The sequence below is a fragment of the Diceros bicornis genome, chromosome 31 (assembly GCF_020826845.1).
Source record: "Diceros bicornis minor isolate mBicDic1 chromosome 31, mDicBic1.mat.cur, whole genome shotgun sequence".
In the NCBI taxonomy this organism is placed as follows: Eukaryota; Metazoa; Chordata; class Mammalia; order Perissodactyla; family Rhinocerotidae; genus Diceros; species Diceros bicornis.
In genome coordinates, this window is record NC_080770.1 from 17,028,790 (window position 1) to 17,053,744 (window position 24,955).

The window sequence follows — 24,955 nt, forward strand, 5'->3', positions numbered from 1 at the left end:
TAATCTTCCTCTAATTTGTATGTGGGATGTTGCCACAGCATGGCCTGTAGCTTGGCATATAGGTCCACGCCCAGGATGCCAACTTTTGAATCCTGGCCCATCAAAGAGGAGTGTGCGAACATAACCACTATGCCAACGGGCTGGCCCCCCATTTTCTTTATATGTAATCGTCTTGATTTTTCTTTCCTTTGCTTGTTATTGACTTTCTTCTCCAGTAGAATGTAAACTACAAAAGGCCAGGCTCCTGCCTCTCTTGTTCACATCACCTAGCCCCATGTCTGCCACATGGTAGATGCTTAATAAATGTTGCCAAATGAAAGAGAATGATGAAGATAAATATGTATATAAATACTTGGATAAGAATGAAAGATAAATGTACGCACGAGAAGGTTGATTCTGTTTTGAGTTATTAATTGATTTTGCAGAAAGTTAACTACGTTGTATTCTCCTAAGATAGCAAAATTCCCTTAGGGATCAAGCTGCTACACAATTTTCACCAATTCTTTATTGAAAAGGAGAAATATACTTTCTTGTTTGCATAATCTGAGGTTTATTTGTAAAAGTAAGCCCCTGTAAAGCTACCTTGAAGTGCATGAAAAAACAAGAGGGATTAATGCACTGAAAGATGAGTAGATGGATAGATATGGAAATGATGAAGTTGAAATTTAGGTGATGGCTATAGAGATGTTCACTGTAAAATTCTTTCAACATTGCTGTCTATTTGCTAAGTTTCATAAATCATGTTGAGAAAGAACAAGTACATTCTGAGTATAGTCCTGCTCTCAATAGAGTTGAAGTTCAATCTCCTAAACTTTCTGCATCTTTAGGGTTGGTGACTAGCAGGGACACCATCAAGAAAGTCCTTTATTATATACCATTTAAGCAATAAATGGTGCACTTATATTTGGCATTGTTTCCAACAGTAAGAATTGTGCACTCACATGGTTAACCAGAAGTTTGGACAATTAGAACCCCTGGCTCTCTACTATACCTCCAGCCTGAGATGTGCATGCTGGGCCTAGGGGATTTAATACAGTCAGACAAGGAAGGTGACTCTTGGTGTTACTTGTTGTAACAGGATAATTTATTTTTTCACTTGTGATTCATAAGCCTCTCATCTGGGGAAAAGTGCTCCTGTCATTGTTACAATGATTCAGTGTCGTTCCATCCTTTGCGTCTGTGTGACTCTATGGCCTCTCTTGCTTTTGGTGAGTCTAGCATGGGAGAAACCCTCATTATAATAACAACAACAATAACCAGCATCTGAATGAGTGTTCCTAGCTTATGAAACGATTCCATTTGCCTTACTTCATTTGATTGTCCCAACCATGCTATGATGCATAGAGGCCAGATAATATCATACCCAATACCTATAATACAGATTGAGGTATGAAGTGTATAACTGATCTAGTCAATTTCATTGTAGGGTGTTAAGTGAAGGAGCTGAAATAAGAATCTGGGGTCCTGACTTCCACTCCAGTCACCCTTACTTAATGCCCAACTGAAAATGCGTGCAATTTCTCACAGCCTAATTTTGCTAAGAGGAGTGAGGCTTAGAGGAAACAGGGTTCAGGCATGGCCTCATGAAGATAGTCTGGGGGAAGGCGAATTTCCCTTGGGTTGAATTCATGCTAAGTCACCACAAAATCTCAAATCCATTTCTTCATCCTGTTCTTCCATGTTTAATGCAGTGTCTGTCTTGTCTGGGAGTTTAAATCATACCTTGACTACTCTCAAATGAAATTTCTCTGAGCTGGATACTCTTTTAGGATTGCTGAGTAGAAGTTAGTCAACAGGGACTCTTTCTAAGTTTCTGCTGTGCTTGTCATGTGCTCCTCCCCTCCCCAGGCACCTGTTCTCACTGAGGTGGAAAGATAACTACCTTAATGCTTATTCTTTCAGCTTCTAGGAAGCTATTAGAGATATTCCAGAAATACCAACTGCCCATGTCTTCTAATGCCTCTTAATTCCCCTTTACTTCGAATTTCCTGGCATGGAAATTAATGAGTGTTGACTATCGAGTCAGACATCACTGGGTCTGAACCTTTACTCCATCATTTTCTACCTGTGACATCAAGCAAATTGCTTGGCCTCCCTAAGCCCCAAGTTTTTCATCTATAAAATGAGATTAATTATAGGACTTGCCCCGTGTGGCTATTATGAGGATTAAATGGAATAATACCCATGAAGTATGTAGCTCAGTACATGTAGCTTGTTAGATGCTCTTAAGTGCTAGTAAGAATTTTAATACTTCAGAGTTAGAATATAGAAATTATTTTCATAAATTTGATAAAATTTTCCTTCATATCTAACCAGAAAGAATTACATTCATATACATCTATTCCTTCCTTCCTTTCTTTCCTTCTTTCCTCCCTCTCTTCCTTCCTTTCTTCCTCCCTCCCTCCCACCCTCCCTTCTTTGCTTCCTTCCTTCATTCTTTCCTTATGTACATCTTTATTGAGTGTCTCTAACATGTCAGGCAGTCCCTAATGTGAAGAAATTGTTGTTCGAGTGGAGGACAAATTAGTTAAGGAATCACACAAATGAATGTAAAATTATACCTATAGTAAGTGCTACACAGCATATCACAGGAGAAAGCTTGCCTCAGTGGGGAAGATGCCCTGGGGACATGATAATGGTGCTGAGATCTGCAGGTGAGTACCAGCTAACCAAGTGACAAGAAGTGGGGGCAGGGAAGATGACAGAGCTGTTCAGATACTGGGTTCAGGTGTCAAGACCCTGTGGCAAAAGAGAGTGTGACAAATTGAAAGAAGGCATTGGGGCGATGCAGAGGGCCCAAGGGCCAGAGTGGTACAAGGTGGGCAGAGTGCATAGGGAAGGGCCAATGCAGGCAAACTCTGTCAGCAATCTTCAAGGTTGGTCCATCCAGAGCTATGGCGATCCATTGAAGAGTTTCAGGTAGGGTTGTGACATAACTCTCAGGAGTCATTTAGTTTAAAGAGGCAGAAGCCTGGCTGATTAAGCTACCTTCATTCATACAGCCATAGAGCAGAGCCCTACAGTCCAGAGGGCAGAAATGCAATGACCTGTAGTATGGTGATTATCCAGATTCTAACTCAGTGGTCAGTGCTCTGGGAAGTTGTGAAAGTAACAGGCCTTGGTTCTCCTCCTCTGGGAGGCTTATTGAACTAGCAATAGAAATACAGTCACATGCCTCACCAAGTGTAAATACCAGTCACCACAGGGTGATAGAGAGAAATTAGTTGAGATGTTGAACTCAGGAAAGTGACTATTTTACTGATTAGCACAAAACAAGTTAAAATTTACTCCATCATGAATTTTTATTCTTACCTAGCACTTTTTGGACTGATTTTACATATTTCCCCTACATAATCTGTTTGTCTCCCAAGTTTCTTTAGTTCCACATAACCTGCTCTGTTTGGGGATCTACAAAGTCAGTTAGTTTCGACACTGAGGGAGGAATACCTTTGAGGTGGTAAGGTTGTCCAGGGAGAGGTCTGGTTGATATTCCTAGTGACCAGGAGAAAAATGATGCTTGAGCATCTCTGGGAGTTGGACCAGATGAGACAAAGAAAACCAACCACTGTACCTCACTCCCACTGGCAACGCTGATCTCAGGCAAGACAAATCATCTGTAGATCTACTAGCAGAAGGAATCTGGGCTCTTGCCAGATCCATCCAGGGCTTATACAGCCATGCACCACTTAATGAAGGGGATACGTTCTGAGAATTTAGACAATTTCATTAGGCAATTTCATCTCTGTGCGAACATCATAGAGTGTACTTACACAAACCCAGATGGTATAGCCTACTACACACCTAGGCTATGTGGCATAGCCTATTTCATCTAGGCAACATGATGTGTATGAAGCTGCTGCTGGTGTAACATGGCATACCGTTTTACAGTAAGCTTTTTTTTTAAATAAGTAGAAAGAATATAACTAAAATAATAATAAAATGTGTAGTATAGTAGATACGTAAACCAGTAACATAGTCGTTCCTTTTTGTTATCAAGTAGTATGTACTGTACATAATTGTACGTGCTATACTTTTATATGACTGGTAGCGCATTAGGTTTGTTTACACCACCATCACCTCAAACACATGAGTAACATGTTGGGCTACAATTTTATGACAGCTATGACATCACCAGGTGATGGGAATTTTTCAGCTCCATTGTAATTTCATAGGGCGACTGTCACGTGCAGTCTGTATTTGACTGAAACATCACTAGGTAGTGCCTGGCTGTATTATGAGATTCATGAAGTTAAGGAAGCAGTCTTTTCTCTCATTCCCTGCCCAATTTCTCTATTTGATATTTTTATTTGATATTATTACCATTTCAATGCCCAATTCTCCTAGGCAACCTGTTGTTTTGTTCACTTTGACATGCATGGCTAACACTCCAGGACTGGTGAGTAATTTAATGTGTTGTCATTCCTTGCTCCACCTTGTACCACTCTGACCCTTTTGACCTCTGCCTCAGCCCCAGTGGCTTCTTTCAAGTCATCAAACTCCCTCTGCCACAGGTCCTTTGCTCCTGAACCTAAGGATTTACTCATGAAACAAACAAAAGGGTATTTTGCAGGGTTTGGAGTAAGGGAAGGAAATGCTTCCTGGTAGAATATCGGACCGCAGATAAACCCATAATGCTGACTCACTTGAAGCTGATGATGAAAGCCTGTGTGTTTGTGCTTTCCCTCCCTGCAGCTGAGGTCAGCTATAACACGCCCCCATGAACAGATGCGCAAAAGCACAGACACTAGAAATCAGTATAGTACTGAGAATGTCCACTCATCCTTCTAGCATTGAAACTTTCTCATCCTAAGACGTGCTTAATTCGATGCCAAGCTTGAAAAATGCCTTGTCACGTCCTTGGGTCTACATTATAGAAAACAAGTCTCTTTCTTTCATTAGGATCACCCAATACTGAGGTATGGTAGTTTTGATCTGGTGGGTAGAGATTATGTAAACAAATCTTACGCTCAGGGACAGTCTGTTCTTTAGCAGAACACCAGTCAACTTTAAATATTGAAACTTAACCTGTTTGATCAGTTGCTATTGGGCCTGGATGTAGAAAGCTCCTTTAGAGGTCTTATTATTTGGGAACAAAATACATATTTACATGTTCATTACACACATGCATGTACAACAATGAAAATCTAAAGTGAATACTGAAATATTTAAAGAGACTTTAATGTTTATTATAGTCAATTTTTAAACAAAAAGCGTTTCACACATTTGAATGAGGAATAAGCAAAAATTTGTATTTCGATGGGAACATCTTAAATACATTATTCTCTTCGAAGAGCACTTGCACTGGTTTCCAAAGTACCCCATTAGAGGTATCTCCTTAGGCCCACTTCTGCCTATGCCCTCTTCATCAGGAAAGCTTTTACCTGGTTCCTGAACTTATGCCCAGTGACTCAGATAATGTGACTAAGCTATACTGGTAGAACTAAGTTCAAGACCCTATCGAACAAATGAAAACACTGGCTCCCATTTCCCTTTTGTCACCCTGGCCAAGGCCGTCTTGTGTTTCCTCTGGTTCTTATTTGCAGAGGAAAATCTTCAGAGAAGGGGTTATCATGTGTCCTCAAAACTCACAGTCCTGGCACACTCAGGTATGCCAATGGTGCTCACAGTTAACCAGGAAAGAACTCTTGCACATTCACCAACCCCCTTGAGAGATGCAATGACATGCATATTAAGTCTGACACTCTGCATCATGTTTCCATGTTTCATAGTAAGCATCCATCCAGAGGGCTGCAGACTTCTTCAAGGCCCTGTGGGAGAGGTAAACAAAATCACCATGAAGTGAGACTCTAATGTAAAAGGAGCTACTCTGTGGATCTGTTGCTCTTTTACCTGGTTCAGGGCAACGCTGTCATTTTCAACTCTACCCGCAAAATGTCTTTCTCTGTTGCCCAGTAGAAGGAGTCAAATACACTGAATTGTTTTTTTTAGCAGGTGAGTTCACCTTTCCTTTATGGAGCAGGAATTTCATTTTATTCTCTTTATTCTTTATCCAATAATTATTGAATTATTCACTCAATAATTTCATTTTATTCTCTTCTGTACTGCAAATCATCACCTATCATTTTCTCTAGTATTTAAATAAAAGCTCCTCTGAGTCACTATAAGATAGGCATATACTCATAAACTACCCCATCCTACAGTCACCTCCCCATCCTATTTTATAATGTGAAAGATATTTTTCTAGGCTCTGGGGATATAGCAATGAGTAGGACAGATGTGAGTCTTGTCCACATGGAATTCCTGGTGTAGCTTGGGAGACATATATTGAAAAGTTTATTACCCAATATGTTATTTAATCATGATTGTGATAAAGGTCTTGAATAAAGAGATCCAGGTGCTGAAATAGCACGCGATGGAATTAGTCTTGGGAACCAGGAAAGACTGAGATGAGGAAAAGGCATTTGACATGAGCCTTGGACAGTGAATGGAAGTTGACAAGATGATATGAGGGCAGGTGGCGGGTCTGAAGAGCCTTCTAGGCAGATGGAAATGTGGCAAAAGAAGTAAAATGGCCAGGGGCAAGGGGTTTTGTAGCAACTGAAGGGAAGCCAGATATCTGGAGAGCAGAAAAGGAGGCGGAGAGTGGTAAAGAGTCTGAATCTGGACCACTAATCAGGGATGAGATCAGACTGGGCCTGGCCTTGTTGGCCTTATTCAAGACCCTGTGGTTTTTTTTTTCTTTTTTTTTTCCCTCAATCTTATAAGAAAGTTATTCAACCCAGATCACTAGCCGTTAATTTGACCAGCACAATGTTCTCTAGCAAATTGTGAATCCTTCGGGATGAGTATGGATTTTCAGTTTCCGTAGGCCTCACCACTCTTGATCAGTCAGTCCTGGGATCAGTTATAGCGGATCAGTCACCTCTGCCTGATTCACACTATTTGCAGGTATCTAAGTTTGTAAACCTGGATCACATAATTTGAGAGTCCCTTTCACCACTTAAATCTAAAGTAGGTAGAGGTTCTGTAGAGGATACAAAGACAAATAATACAGAGCCCTGATTTTACGAAGCTTGAAACTTAGTAGGGCAGCAAGGAATTTTCACTAAAATGTACCTAGAATGCAGTAGGTAAAAAGTAAGGATTGTTATTATCATTGCTGTTGTAGATGTTATTCCCTATAGAGTCTCATGTCCATCCTAGGCATACAGATGCTCCTTAATGAATGGTTGTTGGGTGAATGATTCAAGGGCAGGGAAGAGTCTGAGCACAGGCAGCAAAGGGAAATACGAGCTATGAGTTGAGAGAGGCTCTGTTATTACCTGCCGATATCTCCAAATGCCTCCAACAAGGGTTTATTCACATACGGCAATTCATGCTTGGCACACAGTGACCTCACCAGCGGTGCCACCTTGTGATAATTATGGCGCGGCATTGTGGGGAACAGACTAGGGAAACAGAGACAGGAGATAAAAAATTTGGACCTGAAGTGAAATCTGGAGAGTTGTCTCTCCCCTATTACTAAATAAAGTTATACCAGCACTGCAGACCCAACCTTGACCTTGCACAGTACTTCTGTTCTGGGAAGTTCAAAAACTCTTGCCAAGACCCTCTCATTTTATCTCTTAATCCTCTGTGATCCCCGTTCATGGCAAATGTTTAGGAAGAGGTAAGAGAATAAATATTAGCTGCATTGAAAATGTTGATTTTTGGCCAGGTCAAATGAAAGTTTGTGGTTTTCTACCATTTTGAATGACCTAGAGAATTGGAGATATCCAACCTTCATCTCTGTCTCTGTTTCTCTCTATCCATCTAACTCCTGCACCATGAATAGATGAGTATTCAGTAAGCTCTAGTCATGATATATGGGTAAAAGTCCTAAGAAAGGAGTAAGAAATGAGAAATAAGAAGTGCATTTTCACCCAAGGTTTTCACTAAACACCAGATGACCTTCTTAGGTTTAAACCTCCTCCTTGGCAAAATATGAATAACAAGCCTTTCTTTTCTTGATGATATTTTAAAGGACTAATGTGAGAGAAATGATTAGAAAATATCATGAGTAGACAGAAGATCTCTTTCTGTCTCTGACTATCAAAGATAAGGCTTAGACAAAGAGGATGTGGAAAGTCCCTCCCCTGAATTCTCCGGAGAGAGTGACTCTTCAAGTATTATCATTTTCTCTTTGTTTAGGGCATGTCAACCTAACCAATCCATTGGTAAATTATTTCCAGATATTATTTTGAAATTTCAGCAGGGATTGGATTCTATTACTGATTATTTTGTAAACTTGGCTCTAAGGCTACATAGATTGATAATCAATTAAACTGTAATTCAGCTTCAACACAACTTAGTTACCCAAGCAGCATAATTTTTTCTGCGTTTTGCCAACAAACCAAGTGCAAAGAAAACAATAGCCAATTCCTAAGCCCCTAGGAATCTGGAAACTGAAACACTGGTACTTTTCTAAGATTTCACTCCATTTACTCACAATTTTTATACCTCCTTCTTTTCTTTCTTCCTTTTCTTACCATTGATGTTAATGGAAAGATAGCAGCCTTTAGAGAATTCTGGTTCATTTTTTCCCTCTGAGATCCAAAGCCTATGGCTCTGCTCTGGACTGTATAGTTGGGGGGGAGAGGGCTGTTACAAGTGAAAGTTCTTGCCCCTATGTTCACTACTATCACTGTTTCTATCACTCACTGGTGCTCGATTTGGAAGTTCAGGTGCCCAGTGAACCAGTCATTGAAAATGGACTGTTCCACATTACAGGTGGCCAAGACCTGTAAAGAGAAAGCTTACATTAGATGTAAACGAGCCCAGGTGTCAAACAGAAAATGTTTATTCTTTTAATCAATCATTCAACGAGTGCTTTTTGAGTACCTATTTTGTGTAAGAAACCATGAGGGATAGAAAAGATACAGAGTCCCAGGTCTCAAAGAGCTTACAATTTAAAGAGGCAAGAAGACATTTTACTAAGAAGTCTATACAAGGTAATAGATATGAAAAAGTATGCAGGATTTGAGGGGGATAAGTCGCTATCAGCGCTTGGATACAGAAGACGAATGTGTCGTGAATGAAGACTTTGGAAGATGGAAGTGGGATTGTAAGATTCTGGTAGAGATTGTAGGGGTTAGAATACCATATCCATCGAGTGGACTTGAAGGACTTCTAAATTGGGAGTAAGGCATTCAATTATTTTGTGCATAGATTTGCATTCCAATATAAGTGGCTTCTTTTGTAATCTAATGTATTTTATGTACTTGAAAAACATTATTCTGAGAAGGAGTTCATAGGCTTCTCTAGACTGCCAAGATTAAGAAGTCATAAATATCATTTTATTCAATGCCTTTCTTGGATTTAATTCCAGTTTCTTGTTGCTATTTTGAAGGCTATTTTTTGTGGTTGTTTTATGTCAATTTTTCCCAAAGTATACTTCAGAAAAACTTGGGGTTCCCTTGGATTCTTTTAGGGGATCTGCCATTTCTAAATTACTTCTGTAATTCTTCTAAGACATTATTTGCCTTTTTCATTCTCATTCTCTCATCCATGCACAGTGGATTTTTCCAGAAGTTACTAAACGTGGGGTGGCATCGTGACTCTGATATTTACATACATTGGTTTTACTCTTATTTTAAAATTAATTAAAATTTTAAAATTTCTGTTTTAATTTCAAATATAGTAAATAACAATGGATATAACCTATGCAAACAAAAACTCTTTGAGGTTCTCAGTAACTTTTAAGAATGTAAAGTGGTTCTGTCACCAAAAGGTTTGAGAACCACTACTCTATGCTCCAAGGAAGGTCCAGTGAGTTTGGGAATGAGCTTGGAGAAGGAAGCAGGATAATGACTGAATTCCAGAGTTAGTCACGGCATGGCCAATGAAAGCCTTAGGAGGCAGGATTGTTCTACATTAGTTACAACTCTGTTAATCATTAGCGGCATGTTTGGAGAGCATGTCATGTCTTCTCTCTGGGCCTCTCTATTTACACAATGAAATGAGGTGAATTCTAGGGTCCTTCTAGGTATAAAATTGATTCTGTAACTCTAGGAGTCTCAGATTCACTTGAAAGGCTGTGTCATGTGGAGGTTTAAAGCAGGGCTCAGTAAATCTTTTCTATAAAGTGCCAGACAGTAAATGTTTTAATTCGTTGTCAGAGCTACTCAATCCTGCTGTCATAGCACAAAAGCAGTCATACATAATATGTAAATGAATGAGCATGGCTGTGTTCCAAGAAAATTTTCTTTATGAAAACAGGCAGTGATGCCAGCCCCGTGGCATAGTGGTTAAGTCTTATGTGCTCTGTTTTGGGGGCCCAGGTCTGCTGCTTTGGAACCCGGGCACAGACATACACCACTCGTCAGTGGCCATGCTGTGGCAGTGACCCACATACAAAATAGAGGAAGATTGACACATATGTTAGCTCAGGGTGAATCTTGCTCAAGCAAAAACGAGAAGATTGCGAACAGCTGTTAGGCCAAGGTGAATCTTTCTCAACAAGAGCAAAAAAGAAAACAGGCAGTGGGCTGGATTTGGCCCTGGGACTGAAACGTATTGACCCTTGGTTTAGAGCAAAGCTCTGAAATCAAACTTCTTAGGTTAAGACATGCTTCTACCACTTGTTAGCTGTGTGACTTTATGCAAGTTACTCAACTTCTTCATGCCTCAATTTTATCATCTGTAAAATGGGTATAACCATAGAACCTACCTCATGTAGTTACATGCAGAGCAGCTGACAGTGCCTGTCCTCTGGCAAGCATTCAATAACTATGAATTATTGTTATTTGACATAACCAGACTCTAAATCAGTATGGTTTGAAGTATCCTCTTCCAGGAACTCCATTATTACCTGAGTGCTGAGCCAGTCCTGGTTCTCTTCTCTGCTCATTTTCATTGGTATGTGGCTCATCTGGGTAACAAATACGATCCAGGGACTTTCAAGAGACCTTTCAGAGAATAAAAAGAGGAAGTGATACTCCTTGGGGTGCTTTGGTTCCAAACACTGGGCTGAAAGGGCTGGCTGAGCATTGGAGGAAATGGAAGAGACTCACAAGTTCTAAAATTTGTGGTCATTTGTTTTCCTCCTTGGAGGCCCTTTATATCTAGAGATGACCCTCTAGGCATTTGGTCACGTAGCCTGCCTTGCTGCCTAAAGAGCGGCAACAGTACCACCAAAAGTTTGCTGTAGGATTGGTGTAAGTATCAAAAGAAGCTAGGGAACTTCAGGGCATATGCAAAGTGATTGACAGCCTGGGATTTGTCGTCAGATAGAGCTGGGTTCCAACTTCTGGTTTGGCACTGCCTTTATTTGCTCTGTAACCTTGGGCAAGTGATTTAATCTCTGTGACTTTGATTTTGGGAAAATTTCCAGTCATAAAATAACTTTAAAAAATTCCTGTCCTTCCACTATCTTTGGCAAGGAGGATGATGTCCTACTGGATTATAATTTTAAGCACTTGGTGACCAGACGGAAAATTGCAATTGTGAATGAAGTAAGTGGACAAAAAAGAGAAGAGTGGGTAAATTTTTTTCCCAAGGAACCCTTCTTAATCAACTATTCCAACTATATTTTTTCACATTTTCTTGGAAATGTCTCATTTATAGAGAATGGATCATAGTGTCATAATCTTCTGCTAATCACAAATAGATTAGATAAGGAAGGTAAGTGGACCATCCGGGTTATGGGAATACGAGGATTTTCTTGATTTCTTACTTGACTAAATATATGAGGCACATGGTTCCAAAGATTCCATAGAAAGGGCCAAATGTGATGAAATAGCGGATGTAAAAACTGCAGACCCAGGCAAAATCCTGCAGAGAGAAGTGCTTGAAAGTTAGATGCCCTGAACACAATTTCATTTTCCCTTCATTGGGCCTAGTGTCCCTTCATGTACTGGTTAAATCTTATGTCCTGTTATTCAAGGAAGCTATATCTGGAAAGGATCAAGCATTTTTATTTCCCATTTTCTACCTGATCTAGCTTCAGAGAATGAGTCAAGTACTCACCCCCCAAAACCTTCGGATGTACATCACTCGCATGGATTCCATGTTGGCATATATAGGCATGAAGAATGGAAGCACAACTGAAGAAGAACAAAAGAAGAGATGGTGAATAAATGAGCAGATTGTAACCTCACATCAGCAGGAGTCTATCTCCTTCCCATGCCACCCTTGGAATGTTGCCCCTGAGAAGGGATGCAAGGTGGAGTTCCACAACCACATCCTCGAGGCCACTGGGCTTTTTGAGTCTCTGAGGCTGAACTACGAATTTAGTTCAAGCTCCCTTAGGAGCCCAGAGAAGCTGTGATGGTTTGAGTCATTCTTGATGCAAGCATCCTGGAAGAGCTTCTGCTGTGAGCCCTCATGTTTTCTCAAGGTCCACGGAATCCTTGAGTCCTTCACAATTTTTCGGATTTGGCCCTGTCACAATATGTCAGGGTGGCAGACATAAAGAAGGTGTACTCATTTCCTAACCAGAGAGTCATTTACCTGCTTCTCCCCCAAGACCAGTGAGGCTGCCTAGAGCACCAAGGATCTTATGGAGACCTTTTGGGGATTTGACATACTGTTCTCCTTGAGCAAACTTTAGTCAAGCCCTCAATCCTCTTCTTATCTAGGCCTCAGCATTGGTCTACAAACTGTCAAACCCTCTGCACACATGATTTCATCCACGCTCCACACTAAGATACTTGAACAAACACTAGAACAATTTCTAACAGCTCAAGGCCATGACTCTGTGATGACCCCAGCTCCCTTAAAGCTCTTGCCTGAGAATGTTCAACACAGTCAAAAGAATTCACTGTTTGTTTAAGCCAAAACTTGACTATAGGCCTCTGACCTCCCTTATTCTTAGAATATTTAGGTTAGAAAACTTACAATTGCAAATCTTTTCTATGTCCCTTTGAGATGTAGCTTCTATAACCCTGAAATGTCTTTCTCAAGGATCTGAGAGTCATCACTTCGAAATATATTCATCAAGAAGGATAGGGCCCTGTCTCCATGTCTCTGTGGGAGCATAGGAGCCTAACACAGGTGGCCCAATCACATTGACCAGCTTCCCTTCCCCTCAACGACTTTCAGTAATTATGTTTCCCATGCCCCAGTGTTTAAAACAGTCTAATGCTTTTTGTTTCAGCAGAGCTGAGCTCAGTTTATACTGAAGACTCTCTTTCCTACTGCAGTAGCTTGAATAAATTCAGTCTCGCCACTTTTAACAAATGCCCAGCTCTGTTTCTCTCTGACAGTTTGAGGATGACTCATTTGTGGCCAAGTTGCTAAGTTGTCATTTGAAGGGAAAGAACACAATGCAACAGCTCCTGAGGGCTGTGTGGTTTGCAAAGTGGGCATTCTGCAGTGACTCTACACCATTCATTCATTCTTTATTAGCTAAGGGCTTGTTGCAGCACAACAGACAGGGGAGGTGAGTTCAGAAAACAAACTCCAACAGCTTTTTCTTATGCGTGCACACATCTAGTTAGGCTGGAGATCAGTACTTTTCACAATGGGGTACCAATGTCTTCATTCCTCTTTTTGATCATGCAAGAAAAGGAGCAGGTGACTACAGTAGGATGAGGCTGCAGAATTCCAGCACAGGCAGTAGTGGCAGTTGACCCCCATACCTCAGAAAAATGAGCCCAAGGGCCATTCTGGTCAGGCATAGTTACAGATGTCCACTGGTGACAAACATCTGGGCAAATCAGATCATCTGCAACAGTTTCTCAGCCATAGCACTGTTGGCATTTTGGGCCAGATAATTTTTATTGTTAGGGGCTGTCTTATGTGTTGTAGGATGTCTAACAGCATCCGTGGCTTTCTACCCACCAGATGCCAGTACCATCCCTCCCACTCCATTGTGATAACCAAAAATATCTCTAGACATTGTCAAATGTCCCACTGGGGGCAACATTGCTCATTGCTTCTGGTCAAGAACCACCAATCTATAGGAAATGTTTGGGACTTTCCCTGATTTTGTCTTATTTCCCAAATGTTTCAGAAGAGTATATTTTTGCGTTCTATGAACTTTCTTTGAGAGATGTTATGAGTTTGATTTTGATTAAGAACAAAGTATTTTTGCTTCTGATGTTTTCTATTGGTACCAGCATTATTCAGCTACTGTAGGTTCTTTTCAGCCTGGACCACATTCATTATATGTGTCTATATCTATATGTATCAATCTGTTTTTTTTTTTTTTTTTTTTTTTTTTTGTGAGGAGATCAGCCCTGAGCTAACATCCGCCAATCCTCCTCTTTTTTGTTTTTTTTGCTGAGGAAGACAGCCCTGGAGGAAGACATCTGTGCCTATCTTCCTCCACTTTATATGGGACGCCGCCACAGCATGGCTTACCAAGCAGCGCGTCGGTGCACGCCCGGGATCCGAACCAGCGAACCCCGGGCCGCCGCAGCGGAGCGCGCGCACTTAACCGCTTGCGCCACCGGGCCGGCCCCTATCAATCTGTTTTTTGATTGATCAATAGATATACATAAAGATATATAACAGGTATATACCTTATCTATCTATCTATATATCAGACCTATTATATATATACCAAAATATCTTCTACATCTGCATGTAAGCCATGGGAACAGCCAGCTTTCTTCCACATGGAAGCTCTATAGGTGCCTTTTATTCCTGGGCCTCTACTTTTTCTGGCATCATACTGTCAATGCTTTGGCATTCTTTTTCAATCTCTCTTTCCTCCTGACTCAAATACTACTATTCTTTCCTTCTTGACAGGTGTTCAGTCTTTCCAGGATTAGAGTCCCAGATGCAAAACCTCTTGATTGGCATCCTGCCTTCCACCCTTCTTGGAGCATCTCCTTCCATGCCCAGTACCCAGAGTGATGCGGTTCCTATTCAAAATTCCTATTAGCTTTTCCATTTTCCTTTTCAGATGTTCACCCCAGGAAGTCTGAAATAAGAGATATTGCTTTTCTTGGTCACAATAAGACATGGGCTGGTGTCTGTGGGAGTGTTCCAGTCTGCCTTCTGGCTTGACAAAAGGAAATGGGATGACAAAGAATGTGGCTCCAAGGAGACTTACTCATGTAGAAGTACAGGTGCTGCTTTTCATAGTTGATGAATTTGATTTTCTTCTTGCCATACTGAATGGAGAAAGAATAAAAGTTGGATAACAGACAATACTTCGGGCTATTACACATAAGGACATCTGTTTGTGTGTGTTTGTATGTGTGTGTGTGTGTGTGAGTGTCTAAAATCTCTATGGAAAGAGCTATCTGATCAGAGTTCACTGGCAGTCAAATTTCTGGCACTAGATGAACCAGAACTGGAATTGGAGGAAATATTGTGACATCTTTTCATTTTAATTAAATGTGGAAAATTCTTGCATGGATGGTTTACTCCATTTGACTAGGCGGATTGCAATCATTTTTTTTTTTATTCCCATGAAAACCATTTTGAAATTTTTTGTCCTCATGTGGAGTGCAGTGGTGATGGAGAAGAAATATTTCTGGTGATGTTCTAACTCTTCTTAACTGTGGTGTTTAGAATTCTGCCTGAAGCTCAGTCTCCATCTATATTCACTTGTTCAACAGATATTATTGTATGGTCATGTGATAAAATATACAGGCATGGCCCCTCCTATCTGTCTCATCTTTCCTCCTTTATATTCTCATCATGGATCTCATGCTGTGATTTACTATTTATAAGGCATGATGATATTATATATAATCTCACTACTGGGAATTTGATTCATTTTCTAGGGGTCTCCTTAGTTAATTCAGTTTGTGCTTAGTACGCAAAGACAGCAGCAAATATCCTGAGAGAAAGCATCGAAGTAATGATCATATCTTCAGTAACTAGCAGACACTCAATCAATGTTTAATTGAAGGAATGAATGAATAAATAGTAATTCACATTTGCTCTGTACTTTTGCTGTGTTCACTCAGTTACAACACCATGGGTGGTGTCTGACTCTTGCTTTCCTCATTCCTTTGATGCCTTCTCTCCTACATATAGATTTAATCTCTTATTTGGATAGTAGTGTTTTTCCTTCTTTCTCTTATTGTCATAAATAAAAAGATATCATGGTGACAAATTAATAATAGCTATTTGCAGTTACTTCAAACTTCCAAATACTGAAGTAGTGGGAAACATGGAAGACAGAGTAGGCAGAAAATGCTTGGGAGTTGACAAACCTAGGTGAAGAACTGACTTTGAGTATCACTGCAAAGGAGGACTCTGAGTCTTCCAGTTTCCCAAGATCTTGCACGTAGAAGATTTAATTCATGCTTGTCAAAGGAACGAATGTTTGAAGAAAGTGATAGAACTACTGGCAGTAAAATGAGAAGAAAGGAAAAGTTCAGGACTCACCAGAACTATTTTTGATGGGAAATAACGCAATTTTAGAGTTTAAGTAATTTTAAGTAATGTCTTGTATGGTTGTTTTGAAACTATATTATATAAAACTCTAAGGTTCTAGGGATACACGCCAAGAGCAGCTGTAAAACTTGGCTGAGGTGGCCTCCATCATTTGTGAAGAGACAGCATCATATTGAACATGGCTCTAAAGAAGGCACTCCTGGAGACTGTCAGGCTGCTTCATGAACTTCAGGGACACAAATCTCCCTTGCTCCGGGGGAATGATCAGAGAAATCAAAACATCGTAGTTTTAGAGATGGGCACAGCAGTCCACAGAAATCAGAGAGGTCCAAGTTGTGTGTGGAACCACTGTCTAAAGCAAGTGATTTGTGATCACAGCCAAAGACTTTATTTTTAAATCTAGGCAAGACATTTTGTTTCCTAATTCAGCTGAGGAAGAGGGTGAATTCCTCAAATCTGGCACAACCTATTTTCAAAAAGTTGCACAATTTTTGGTTACTGTACCATAAGGCTTGGGCAGCAACTAACAAAACTACATTCTTTTATTTTTATGAGACTCCTAAATTCTTCTAGAAAGAGACAGCAGCCTCTTCCTAAGTACCTGATTCTCAAGATTCATCATTTCCCTTTGAGGAGAGACACTTCTGTGGCTGTCCTTATACCTCCTTTGTTTGAGAATTCTCCCTCCTAAGAAACTTGGTGATTGTCCTTTACGTGATGACTTTAAGTTGAGGTTTTAAAAACAATCAAAAAGTGAAAATTTCTGGAGTTGACTTTTCCCCTTCATTTTCTCTTGTTTCAGAAGTACAAATTGGAGGTGGGGTCTCTAAGTGACTTACAAGGCATTTGGGCTGTGGTTCGTGTATAAATAAACCAAAATGTACATGAACTATAAGAGCACAGTCTCTTCTAACCGAGCTGGAATTAGTTGAGATAACTAGATATTTAGTTGTTTCTGGTTTAGCACTTATTGAATATACTGACCTGTGTTCTCTGAGTGAGTGTCTCCATATGCTTGTTAAACTTTGGAGAGTCATTGCCAACCTCAGTCACCTAGTTTCACTATCTAACATTAGCTTGGGTTGTCTCAGAGGTAGTGGCAGGCACTGTGCAGGGATCCCTCTGTCACCAGGATAGCTCAAGCAGAGTGATGGGTTATCCTATTTCCTACTGTAGGAGGTTCGACTAAGTGACCTTTAAGGTCATAGAGACATGCAATCCACATCTCCTTCTATTCTTACAACTCCAGATTCAGTTATTTCAAATCTGTAACCTGGGCTTAAAAGAAGGAGCGGTGCCCTCAGAATATGCTTGACGCTGGAATCTCCAGCTTGATCTTTCTAAGACAAGGCTGTAGGCTATTCCAAGAACCACTTCCAGGAACATTTCTCTGCTGCCCATGATTTCTAAATGTACCTCGATAGGTTGCACATCTCCAAGCAGAAAAAGTGGGCTCAAATCAACATCTGGGTCTTTGGAGTCAATGTTCGGTTTTACATGATGCTGGAAGTGTTCGTGATTCCACAAGTTTCTTGACATGCCCTGAGAAGAGAGGGATCATTAGCTTCACAGTTTCTCCTGAAATCTCCTCCACTCTCAGAGTTTTCTGCGTGCATCTCCAGAGTCAAAATAAGATATTTGAGCTTCTCAAACTTGTCCCCACAGCCGGGTCACAGAATGACTCACTGGATGGAGGCTTTCAAAGTGTACAAACAAATAATTATCTGATTCAGGAAGATAAATTCAACCTAAAACAACTCTTGATAATGAAAAATCATTAAAACCTGTTGAAATAAAATGCTTTTCCATCCTTCTGTTTTTTGATTCTCATTTTTTAAAAAATCTGAAGGTAGGTGGGGCAGAGAGTATTCTTCCTATTTTACACATAAAGAAACCTCAGCTCCAAGACTTTAATTAGTTCCGGAGAAAAAAATTGACTCGTAATATTTAAAAATCCTACTTCAATGAATATTTCAAAGAATTATACATCTGAAGTGATCTCCTATGGGGGCTTGGCTCAGATCATTGCATGAAAAGGCTTCAATGCTCTCATATAAAAATAAATGAGGGGCCAGCCCGGTGGTGTAGCAGTTAAATTCATGCATTCCGCTATGGAGGCCTGGGGTTCGCAGGTTGGGATCCTGGGTGCAGACCTACTACCCGCTCATCAAGCCATGCTGAGGTGGCATCACACATAGAAGAGCTACAACTCTACAACTATGATATACAACTATGAAAAAAAAATAAATGAGAATATAAATATTTCAGCTGATGCCAAGCTTGAATCATCTCTGATGAGATTGTTTGTGGTTTTATTTCTCTTAAGGAAAGTCTGAAGGTCTTAATAGAGCAAATGATTTAGAGGCACATCATCCCAATTTCATATAGTAGATGTGTAAATACTACTGTGTGGTTTGGACAAATTATCCACCCTCTTTGAGGCTCCATTTCATCTCCAGTAAATATAGTATAAGGACATATACCTCCATGGGTCGTTTGGGGACACATGAGAGGCTTATGTTAAATGTTGGCACATTGAAATATTTAATTCCCCCTCCGTTCTCCAATTATGTTAATCATTTACAGAAGAATAAGTACCAGTAGTAGTTTTTTACTGAGTATTTAGCATCTCTCAATAACTGGCCTATACATGTTTTAGATCCACACTGTCCCAAACAGTAGCCACTACCCACATCTGGCTATTGAGCCCTTGAAATGTGACTAAATTAAGATGGGTTATAAGTGTATAATATGTACTAGATTGTGAATACTCTGGATGAAAAGAGAATATAAAATATCTTATTAATAATTTTTATGCTGACTACACGTTGAAATAATATTTGAATCTATAAAGGTTAATAAAGTTACCTTGTAAAATGTGGCTATTAGAAAATTTAAAGTGACTTAACGTCATTTAAATGTGGTTTGCATTATATTTCTGTTGGACTATGTTGACTTATTCATCTATGGTAGAGGGGTAATGAGTATGTTTGAAAATCTATAAGTATTACCTTTCCATAGTCTTCACTTTCCACAGTCTTCACTTAGCACCCACACTCCTACCCCAGTCCATCAGGAGAGGTATCTTCTCACATCCAGCACACCCTAATATCCTTACAGTGGAATCTGTCTCCATCCAAGATCTCTCTCTTGAATCTTATGCTTGAATGGGCAGTCGCTTTCCAAACATTTCCTTTTGGATGTCTCATGATATTTCAAACTCAACATGTGCTACTCAATTTCTATTCCCCCTTCTGGGGCTCCGCACTCCACACTCTGTACTTCTCCAATCAAATTGCATACCACCCACTCACTCTTAAAATTGTGTATTCACTCATTTATTCACCCATTCATTATTTATTTTGAATTCTATCCCATGTGTCAGACACTGAGCTAGGCATTTGGAATATAGAGATAGACATGATAAAATGGTGTTCCCACTCTTATGAAACATACAATCTAATGGGAGTAGTAGGCAATTAAACAAGGACACTGTAATAAGCAGTGATTCTCTTTTTCAATTAAATCCTCTGAGAGCCATCATTTGGCCTCTTCCACCAGCTGACAGGACCCTTTTTGCTAATGACTAACTGTGGAAATTGCTAATGTGAGCGCCAGGTTTTGATTCATGATAGGTTGGGGAGCAGATCTTGACAGGTCACGATCTTGAAGCTTAGAATAGTGGTCAGAGTAATTATCGGTATGATCTAAAGCCACTGGCTCCACCATGGCCCCTCTCTCTGGAAGCCACTATTACTGGAGACCAGAGAGAGAGTGATCTACAAGGAAGTATGGATTATCAGCTACATGCAAATTAGGCCGCCCCTGCACCAAGTTCCATACAGAAATTACCCTAAGTCATTCCTTATTTCCACAGTAGGTCCTTTCTTGGCTCAGTATAAAGAATCCCAGACTCTAGACTGAAACCATCCTGAATTTAAATCCCTGCTACTGGGGCCGGCCCTGTGGCTTGGTGGTTAAGTGCACGCACTCTGCTACTGGCAGCCCGGGTTCGGATCCCAGGCGCGCACTGATGCACCACTTGTCTGGCCATGCTGAGGCGGTGTCCCACATACAGCAACTAGCAGGATGTGCAACTACGACATACAACTATCTACTGGAGCTTTGGGGAGAAAAAGGGGGAAAAAAAAAGGAGGAGGATTGGCAATAGATGTTAGCTCAGGGCGGGTCTTCCTCAGCAAAAAGAGGAGGATTGGCAGAGACGTTAGCTCAGGGTTGATCTTCCTCACCAAAAAAAAAAAAAAAAAAAAGAAGAGTAAGTGACTAAAACAATAATTTACAAAAAAATAAATCCCTGCTACTAGGTGTGTGGCCTTGGGCAATTTCCTTATCTGTAAAATGGATGAGGTTACTGGAAGGATTATGGGAAATAATATTCTTGACACTCCTCCCCCCAAAAATGTTTTAAGATGTAGTCATGGAAACAGTATTGGCCAGATGTACACGGAAAGGCTTAATTTCAACTACTCTCCTCTTTATCCCTATGATAACACTTGATTCTTACAGTTTTTGAAATATACACACTGGGGGGGAGCTTGATAAATATGCTACAGGGAGTCCATTTTGATTTTCACATGGCACACAGGTCCAAAATGTATGATATTTTGTAGTTGATTTTCAGAAGGGCTCTTTTATTGTGCAAACATTGCAAAGATCAGAACACGTATTTTTGGACCACTAGTGAATGAAAATTCTAAAGAATCCCAATATCTGTGCCTTTTTGGGGCGAGAGTAAATTGACACGAAATCAAGTTTTGGAATTTACAATTGAGATGCATGTATAAGGTGGAGATATTGATCTTTATGTCTTAATTTTCTTTGTTACCTTCCTCCTGCTCACTTTTCCTTCCCACAGGTAATTTTCTCTCCTGCACATAGCTGAAGCTTATATTAATTTTGCTCACGAATTACTGGTTGTGTCTGCAAAAGGCAGAGTTTACTTGATTTGCTTTCAGAGCTATTTCCCATTTATTTATTCTGTTCACAAGTCATTAAAGTTATATTTATTTCAACTAGTGCAAAATTATTTCTAGAGACACAATTTGTATAGATAGGGCTGTGTACAAATTTGAACCAGTAGCAAAACTGATTTTTTTAAACAGCATCAGCAAGGGTAGAGCTGATTTGAAATATTCTATACACTGGTCCCAAACAACTGCCAATTATCTCTAGGGCAGATGAATCTCACTGACTTCCTCAGAACAGGGGAGGGAGGTTAGAAGTGTCCATTATCTGAATCTCACAATGACATAAGAAACCCTCTCTGCTTTATTTCTTTGATAATGATTTCCGAGTGAATCCAGACATGCTTCATCTATCCAACACTGGTGGATAGAGGGCAGAATAGTGTGCCTGCAGAAATTTTCTGGTTAAATGAATCTTGTCACGTATAAAGACAATGTATTATTCATTTTAACCATTTTGAGTGACAGACATATTTCTAATATGAATCCAGATCCAACCCTGTGTTATTTAATCTACTTAAGCTTCAGTTTGCTCAACTGCAAAAAGAGTAGATAAGACGACTAGGTGATTCTAAGATATTTCCAATTTAATGATGCTGTGATTTATGGTCTACTTACCTATCTTCTTAGAAAGAACACAACTGAACATTTTTCTGAATAATTCTGGGTCCTCATTTTAATTAGGGAAAGATTGTTCCTAGTAGCGGTAACATCTAACAGTTATTGAGCATTTCCCATATGTCAGGCTTTGTGTTCAGCACAACACATGAATAACACATATAATCCTAACAACATCCCTATCGAGTTGAAGCCATCATCTGTCTCCATTGTAGAGCTAAAGAAACTGAGGTTCATAGACATTAAGTAACTTCTTGCAAGTGACCCAGCTAATTAGTGGCTGAGTTCCCACAGAAAGCAGGTCTGTCATTAGAACAACACGTCGCAATCCTGGCTGCAGGTTAGAATCACCTGAGGAGCTTCAAAACAGTGTTGACGTCCAGAACCCACCACTGATGTATTAAATCAGAACCTCTAGAGGTGGTACCCTGGCAGCAGTGTTTTCTAAAAGCTCTTCCAATGACTGTAAATGACAACCAGAATTGAGAAGCCAGAATGACTGCTCTGGAGCCTGGCGATTTAATACTGTGCTCTGATTTCTCCCACTCATCAGCGTATGGACATTGGCTTAAATAGTTAATTAACTCCTTTGAGCATCAGTCTTGGCTGTAAAATGTGGGTGCTACAATCCCTCATCTCATGAGCATCATATGAGACAATTGCCTAAAGGGGCTGGTTCTGAACCTGGCACTTGGCAGGCTCTCGTCTACTGTGAATTCCCGTCTGCCTTCCTCATCACTTGCTGTCAGTAGTTTCTGCTCACTGTTCTGTTGGTCTGACTCCAGCATTTCCTTCACTCTCTTATTAGTTGGCCACTTTCAAGTCACTAGAGGCTAGGGAACCAGATAACCATGAATATATCTATTTTCTCCTTAAATGAAACTTCTCACATAAAATGACAATATATTATCCATTCTACCCATTTGAGGGACAGACATATTTCAAATCTGAATCTAGATCCAACTCTGTGTTATTTAATCTATTTAAGCCTCAATTTGCTCAACTGGAAACAGGGTAGATGAGACTAGGTGATTCAAAGAGTCTTCCAATTCACTATGAAACCAGCACATTAAGGAAAATCAAATATATTCTGAGTCAGTGCTTATGAGTTTTCCTAAGACAGTCTGGATTGAATGTAAGGATTTGGCTTACTGGAAGGCTCAGAGGTATTCATCCCCCACTCCACCCCTGTCTGGGCCAGAGTATACAGTCACCAAGTCCTAGAATGTCATAGAAAAAGCAGAGATCCAATTTAATTCCTAATATTAGAGATGAGAACATTGAGGGCCAGAGATAGTATGTGACTTACTCATGGTCACATAGTGAGCATCATCAGAGCCGGGGGTAGAAGCCACTCTGGCGCAGTCCTGTAGTGTTACCTTGTTTTATTCATTCATTCAACAAATACTTATTGAAGGCCTACTGTGTGCCAGACACTCTGCTAGGTACTGCATTGCAGTTGTCTATAGGACAGTGTCCCTGCCCTATTGGAGCTTAAATCACGGGAGAATAAGATCAACTACCATAATCCTCACCTGGTTTTTCCAGTAGTCTAGGTATTGCAACCTCGACTCTTGAATAGAGCCATCTGACCTTGCCCATTTTTTCTCTTTCTCTTCACTTGTATATATCTTCCTTCATTTTCTCCTTTATTTCTTCATAGCTCCACCCTTCCAGAACTAATCAGGCTTGCTGGATTCCCCTAGTTTTCCAATGATAAATGTCCAGACCCCTTCTAAGAATATTCCCTCTCATGATTTTACAGGATACATCTTCATTCCTAAAGACACAATCCTTCTCTCGTGAGGTGATTCCTTAATGTGGTGCCAGGGATTGGGTGAAATAGTTTATTGGGGTAAAACTTCTTAAAGAAAAATAAATATTTTCCTCATAAAATTCTAATTTTAGCATATATATTATAACGTTACATATTAGTATATACGTAATATCTACATTGCTAGTATATTTACATTTATTTGTGGGGTTGTATAAATATTGTGTTGATACAAGTGCCCAGTCAAAAAACTTGGAAACCACTACCTTAGGAAATGCCATTCAAGAATCTCATCGTACTTCCTGAACATCCCGTACCTTGAGATGACCCATCACAAATTTGTGCATCAGGTGGTTCCACTTGGATTGCTTAAATATGGATAGATGGCCCGCGTCATGCTGCAAAAAGGAACTTTGAGCCTACAAAAGACAAAGTTTTTGTTAGAGAAATTGGGAAGTCAATAATAAATTAATAAATTAGCCTGCTAGTAGATTCAGGAGCCCATTTGAGAAGAACAGTGGGAAATCTCGTCTGACCTCAAGCTAAGTTTACTTTCTATTTCCCACACATGTTGCGTTCTTTCCCACTTCTGTACTTTTGTAAAGGTGGTTCTCTAAACCTAGCATGCTCTCCTTACCACTCTCTAATCTTGCAGTGCGGGGTGGAAAGAGCATAGCTGTGAGGTCAGGCAGATTTGGGTTCTAAACTGTTCTTCACTACTAACGAGTTGCACGACTCTTGGCAAATTATCAGTAGCTCTGAACCTCAGTTCTTCACCTGAGAAGCAGGGATAATACACCTTACTCATGGAGCTGTTACACAACTTAAATAAATGTAAAGCATCTGGCTTATGCTAAATACTGTGATAGATCAGAATTGGCTACTTCAAAATGTGTCTCTTTACCTTGATTATTTTCTCTGAAAGAAACTTTGACCTCCTCCCCCACTAACAGCCTACAAGACTTTGACTCTAGGTATGGATAGACTGGGAGGGTCCTTGCTATGCCCATTCCATGTAAAAGTAGAAGTTATTCTTTGTAAGAGACATTTACATTTATAAGGGAAATCTCCATTTGTACAGATATCTCCCTCTCTGTACCAGGAAGAAAGGGGGATGACCTTATCTCTAGAAACTCTTATCAGTGATGAAGGTGAGGACTTAAATCTGCATACTCTTGTTTACTGTGCTTTCTGGTAATCTCTCCTAGCTGACTTCCCCCACCCCCAACATCCTCCTTTGTCCTTACCTGAATCTATTTAAAAAGAGCACATCTGCCAT

The 24,955-nt window shown here is 40.1% G+C and overlaps 1 protein-coding gene across 1 annotated transcript in view; it reads right to left on the reverse strand.

The window, feature by feature from the left end:
• Positions 1-5,178: 5,178 nt before the first annotated feature.
• The window catches only part of LOC131395072 (fatty acid desaturase 2-like protein FADS2B), a 33,155-nt gene continuing 13,378 nt past the window's right edge, over positions 5,179-24,955 (reverse strand). The window contains exons 4-12 of the mRNA XM_058526877.1: positions 23,994-24,095; positions 17,716-17,841; positions 15,002-15,062; positions 11,968-12,044; positions 11,675-11,772; positions 10,811-10,907; positions 8,662-8,741; positions 7,284-7,409; positions 5,179-5,768 (exon numbers count right to left, since the gene is read on the reverse strand). Coding sequence (XP_058382860.1) covers positions 5,690-5,768; positions 7,284-7,409; positions 8,662-8,741; positions 10,811-10,907; positions 11,675-11,772; positions 11,968-12,044; positions 15,002-15,062; positions 17,716-17,841; positions 23,994-24,095 — 846 coding nt within the window. The 3' untranslated portion in view covers positions 5,179-5,689. The remainder of the gene's footprint in view (positions 5,769-7,283; positions 7,410-8,661; positions 8,742-10,810; positions 10,908-11,674; positions 11,773-11,967; positions 12,045-15,001; positions 15,063-17,715; positions 17,842-23,993; positions 24,096-24,955) is intronic.